At 44.1% G+C, this 6000-nt stretch overlaps 1 protein-coding gene across 1 annotated transcript in view; it reads left to right on the top strand.

Annotated features, from left to right (window-relative positions):
• Positions 1-4130: 4130 nt before the first annotated feature.
• Positions 4131-6000, top strand: part of notch3 (notch receptor 3) — a 224337-nt gene continuing 222467 nt past the window's right edge. Inside the window, exon 1 of the mRNA XM_072248347.1 lies at positions 4131-4872. Within this exon, the coding sequence (XP_072104448.1) occupies positions 4812-4872 (61 nt within the window). The 5' untranslated portion in view covers positions 4131-4811. The remainder of the gene's footprint in view (positions 4873-6000) is intronic.

The following is a 6000-nucleotide window of genomic DNA, read 5'->3' as shown; positions in this document are numbered from 1 at the left end:
ATCAAGGACACCCACCATGCTGTTTCTACGGCAGCCGTTGGGCAGGAGGTACAGAAGCCTCAGGTCCCACATCATCCGGTTCAGGAACAGTTATTACTCTTCAACCATCAGGCTCCAGAACCACTGTGGATAACTTCACTCACTTCAGCTCTGCACTGATTCCATATGGACTCACTTTCAAGGACTCTAAAACTCACGTTCTCAGTATTATTTATTTACTTGTTTGTTTGTTGTTTATTATTGTGTTTTTGTTTTTGCACAGTTTGTGTTCTTTTGCACATTGATTGCTTGTCAGTCCTGTTTGTGTGTAGTTTTTCATTGACTCTATCGTATTGCTTTGTTCTACTGTGAATGCCCGCAAGAAAATGAATCTCAGGGCAGTATATGGTGACATGTATGTATCATAAATTTACTCTGAACTTTGAACTTTGAGAATATAAGTAAACAAAGGTGGAAACACTCAACAGGTCAGGCAGCTTCTATGGAGAGAGAAGCAGAGCCACGTATTCAGGGCAAATGCTATCCTTTGTGGGAGTATTTGCAGCACCTGGTGTTGACATTGGTGAAATGGCAGCTATTGGCATAGACTCATGATACCAAAAATATATTTCAGAAAAGCAGAAATGTACTGATTTGCATCTTTTGCAATGTACCAATAGCATATAATGGAAAGCAAGTTGTGACCAATAATTTCAGACTGTCCCAGAAACATAAGACATGGACACAAATCAGAAAAGTGCGTATGTGTGATTTTATTGCTCAATTTTCCATGACTTTGAGGTAATATTCCATGACTTATCCTTGACATTTATCCAAGTTTTCAATGACAAAATCATTAGCCTACCTTTGCCCCACCCTGGCAGAAACTAGAGGAGATTTCAGCCAGGCCGCTAGAACAAAAAATCCGCAGATGCTGGAAATCTGAAATAAAAATAGTCAATGTGGCGAGATACTCAGTGGGTCAGGCAGCAGCTATGGAGAGAGACAAACCAAGATGACATTTGAAATTGATAACATTTCATCATTTCAGATCGGATTCAGATTCATTAATTTATCACACATACATTGAAATGTACAGCGAAGTGTGTTTGCTTTAACAACCAACACAACCTAAAGGTGTGCAGGAGGGCATCTCGCAAGAGTAGCCACACATTCCGGCACCAACATAGCGTGACCACAATGTTCAGCAGAACAACAGCAACAGTAAAACTAGACCCTTTCCTCCCACCTGGGTGACCATTCATCTCAAAGATTAACTCATTGCCGTTCTCCATAGACACTGCCTAACCCGCTGAATTTTTCCAGAATTCTGTGTTTTACCTGTTGTGTGGTCTGGAGCACTGAACTAAATTTGACAAGAACAGTTAAGTGCTTAAGTGGATATTTTTTGTCCTACAAAATGCTGGATGAACTCTGCTGGTCTGGAAGCATCTATGGAAAATCAAAATCAGAATCAGGTTTATTATCACCGGCAAGTCATGAAATTTGTTAACTTAGCAGCAGCAGTTCAATGCAGTACATAATATAGAAGAAAAAATAATGAATACATAAGTAAATCAATTACAGTGTACATATATCGAATAGATTAAAAATCGTGCAAAAAACAGAAATAATATATATTAAAAAGTGAGGTAGTGTTCAGGGGTTCAATGTCCATTTAGGAATTGGATGGCAGAGAGGAAGAAGCTGTTCCTGAATCGCTGAGTGTGTGCCTTCAGGCTTCTGTACCTCCTACCTGATGGTAACAGTGAGAAAAGGGCCTGCCCTGGGTGCTGGATGTTCTTAATAATGGACGCTGCCTTTCTGAGACACTGCTCCCTGAAGAGGTCCTGGGTTTTTTGTAGGCTAGTGCCCAATATGGAGCTGACTAGATTTACAATCTTCTGCAGCTTCTTTTGGTCCTATGCAGTAGCCCAACCCCCCCATACCAGACAGTGATGCAGCCTGTCAGAATGCTCTCCACGGTACATCTATAGAAGTTTTTGACTGTATTTGTTGACATACCAAATCTCTTCAAACTCCTAATGAAGTATAGCCTTCTTTATGACTGCATCGATATGTTGGGACCAGGTTAGATCCTCAGAGATCTTGACACCCAGGAACTGCTCACCCTCTCCACTTCTGATCCCTCTATGAGGATTGGTATGTGTTTCTTCACCTTACCCTTCCTGTTTCGCCTTACCCTTCCTGAAGTCCACAATCAGCTCTTTCATCTTACTGATGTTGAGTGCCAGGTTGTTGCTACGGCACCATTCCACTAGTTGGCATATCTCACTCCTGTATGCCCTCTCGTCACCACCTGCGATTCTACCAACAATGGTTGTATCATCAGCAACTTTATAGATAGTATTTGAGCTATGCCTAACCACACAGTCATGTGTATATGTAGAGTAGAGCAGTGGGCTAAGCACATATTGAGGTGCCCCAGTGTTGATCACTAAATAAAAAGAATAAAAAGCTGACGTTTTGGGCCGAATACCTTCATCAGGACACACGATAGTTTATTGGTACTGTATGTGAACTCATCAGGTCATATTCCTTCATAAGTCCTGATGAAGGGTCTCAGCCCAAACCATCAACTCATTATTTCCGTCCATAGCTGCAGCCTGACCTGCTGAGTTCCTACAGCATTGTGTGTGTGTGTGTGTGTGTGTGTGTGTGTGTGTGTGTGTGTGTGTGTGTGTGAGAGAGAGAGAGAGAGAGAGACTGAGACTCTGTGTTACTCTGAATCTCTGGCACTTACAGGATATTTTGCGTTTATTTTTTTTCCTCCTGTTTTGTTATAAAGTTATTGCCTCCCTCATTGGGGACCAGCAGCTCATTCAGTGTGGAAGCAGTTCTGAAAGGGCTACCTATTCTCCAGTACTCTGCCCCTGTTCACCATTACCAGAATGTGACTTTTGGCGGGAACATCATTGCCCATCCCAAGCCCTGAGTCATTCTTTGCATGGTATGGAGGAAAACCTGGCCAGTTTTTTTTTCCTTTCCATAACTCTCCTGCTGATCTGGCAGGGTAAGTTTTTAAACACGCTGGGACTCAGATCTGTGTCTATACTGGTGGACATATTCCAGGAAGGGAGATTTTCTTTAAATCACTTTATCATCCTAAAATAATTTCTCTAATACCATGCTCGATTAATTCCTTGAAAAGGGGATTTCAGCCCAGTTTATCCTCGCCCACCCCACAGGGGTTTGTTCTAAACAGAGGTGGGGTGGGTTTGGTGAGCAGAGGGCTGGTAAAGGCAGGAAGGGACACAAGTAAATAAAATAAATTGGTTCGATGTTTATAATTAACTAGTAGATGGGAATACATTTCACTGCTGGACCACAGCAAGGGAAGGTTTTTGAAAGTTCTGACCTATAGCACAAACTTTTCAATCTTTGTAATGTTGTACTTTATTCTTTCTCAGTCCCTCTTTTGATAAACCCCGAGTGGTTCTGCTCCTCATTCCGCCCCTCCCCTCCCCATCCTTGTGTTACATGACCCCAGTGTTTGAGACAAGGAGTGCTGCAGCGCCATGTTGCTGCAATAACCTGATTTATCTGCTCGCTGCGTTCCCAGGCTCCACGGACTAATGAATACCACCGCAGCAGCATCCGAAGCTCTTAAAGTGGCACTTCCTCCCTCTTTTAAAGGAGCCCACTTCCACTTTTGAGTGAGCATATTTCCTAAAAGACTCTTGTCACCACTTTTAAGGAAGCCGTCGGTCCTATTTAAAGGGGGCACACTATCCATTTTACAACGACTTCACTCCCACTTTTAGAGGGAAATTTACCCAACTTCTTACGGAGTCTCTCGCCACCATGAGAAGACAATCTCTCCACTTTTAAAGGGACAGTCCCTCCAGTTTTAATGGGGCAATATCCCCACTAAGGGGTGCACTCACCAATTTTACAGGTTAACCTGACAGTTTTCTGCGATCCCCTCCCCCAGCACTCTTCCCAATTTTACTAAATGAACCCCTCCCATTTTTTATATGGGTCCTCTTCCTACGTTTAACGGGGAGGGGGGGAGAAACACATCCTATTATAAAGGAGACCACGCCTCACTTTTAAAGGGCTCTTCATCCCAATTGTAAAGGGGACCAAACTCTCACTTTTAAAGGGACCTCTCCCCACCGTCAAAGGAAGAGAAAAGCAGCGTCTCGCCACTTTCAGTGAAAGCTTCATCACAGCTTCCCAACGTTTCACTGCAGTCAGCGGACCAAGTGCCGCAGATGTGAATGACCATTCTGCCCCGGCTCTGTCAGAGATGATCTGATCTCAAGGATACTTCCCCCTTAGCCCAACATTTCCCAATCCTTCTTTGCGTCATTCTAAGGTTAAAAAAATAGCCGAACATTCTGAATTTAACAGCGACAAACTTTTCAAGAGCATTTTTTTTTGCCTTTAAGAAGTAGTTCAAACCGTCTTTCCCCCAGTTATAGGAAGAGGGGCTCCTTAGCGAGACGGGACGTAGTCGGGAGCTGTTGCCTAGGTGTTTAATAGTAGCGACCGGGTGAGTACTGTACCCAGTCAGTTGGGACAGCTCCCGCCGGAGCACACCCCCACCCACCCCCCCCCCCCGCGCGGATGGATACAACCCTATGTACCACTCAAGGCTGCCTGCAGTGCTGAACTTTTCAAAAAAAAGTTTGCTGTGAAGTTTGGAGGCGCGGGATCTGGGGTTCGAACCGAGGATTCTCCCGACGCCTAAAAAACTGCCTCGCCTTGCCTGATGATAACACAGAAAACCTGGGCACCACGTTTGAATGGATGTATAAGTTAGTCGTGGAATCGGAAGAAATCTCGGAACTTTAAAACTGCAAGCAATGGGGGATTTAAAACTCTGGAATTTACTTTGGGGACTCTTACTGACTGCGCTGTGTGAAGGTACGATTTGATTTAAGGAAAAGCTCACGAGAGCTTTTATTTGCAAGAAGTTTCTGCAGCAAGTAGGGACAATCAGAATTTGCGAGGGGTTTGTGTGAAGTATCAGAAAGCATGTTTATTTAAAACAATGTATTCCGAGCGATCGTGGGAATGTTTTTTTGCTGGTTGCAAATCACTACTTTTCACAGCTGCTGCAGGGATGGTACGTCCAGCCTTGACTCTCCAATACTACAAGAACTCTTTTGTGTTTGAGATAAATTAAACTAACTTCTGATCGCAGTTGCAGGCATTGGGGAGTTTACTAATTTATTTAGCTTTTGCTGGCCGTTGTCGAAAGTAGCCCAGCTAGATTTTATCTAGAGGCTTTTAGGATGTAGTTCGAAAAGGGATTTTTTGCTTTCTTTCTCTCATACACACACACACACACACACACACACACACACACAGTCTTCTGATACACGGCGGCACATGTAACACACTCCAAATGCGGCGGGGGTTTCAGCGATACAGTTGACCACTTGTTTAACAGTTTAATGGGCAGATTTGCCGCAATATGGACAAAAAAAGTCCCTTGCATCTGTGTCGATCGTCTTGCACACACAACAGGCACTTTATAACGCGCGTGCGTGTCGATACAAACTTGTATATAAAGTTGGGAAGAATTTCCCAGTTTTGCCCCCTTCCTGTTGGAAATTTGCAAGCCACTTTGCCCACCGGATGATTGTGTTGAATTTGGCTCTGAACTCCAAAGATGCAGATTTCTTGTCATAGGATGTTAACAGGACCGCAGGAACTTCAACTGAGGGAAAAATCTTTTTCCTCCCCCACCGCGGAGAACCATTTGATCTCTCGAGTTTTTTTTTATTCGCATGCCCTTCAGCAATGCGTGGGCAGAGAGCTATGTGAATCCTGGCAGCAACTATGCACAAAATTTTCTTCCAAAAAATTTATGTCGACTATTTGTAATGGGACGGGCAGGGGGGTTGGGAACAGAGCGGCAGCGTGGGTCATGGGGATCTGCTTACTGCGGATGCATCGGGCAATCCTCCTCAGTCCTGTCTCCTTGGGAACCAACTGTTGGACGAAGGCGGGACGGTGAAGTGGGGTGGGGGTGCTGCTTGTCTTTTT

This window comes from Mobula birostris, chromosome 32 (assembly GCF_030028105.1).
Source record: "Mobula birostris isolate sMobBir1 chromosome 32, sMobBir1.hap1, whole genome shotgun sequence".
NCBI lineage: Eukaryota > Metazoa > Chordata > Chondrichthyes > Myliobatiformes > Myliobatidae > Mobula > Mobula birostris.
Note: the sequence above shows the minus strand (reverse complement) of the source record. Positions and strands in the feature narration are given on the sequence as shown.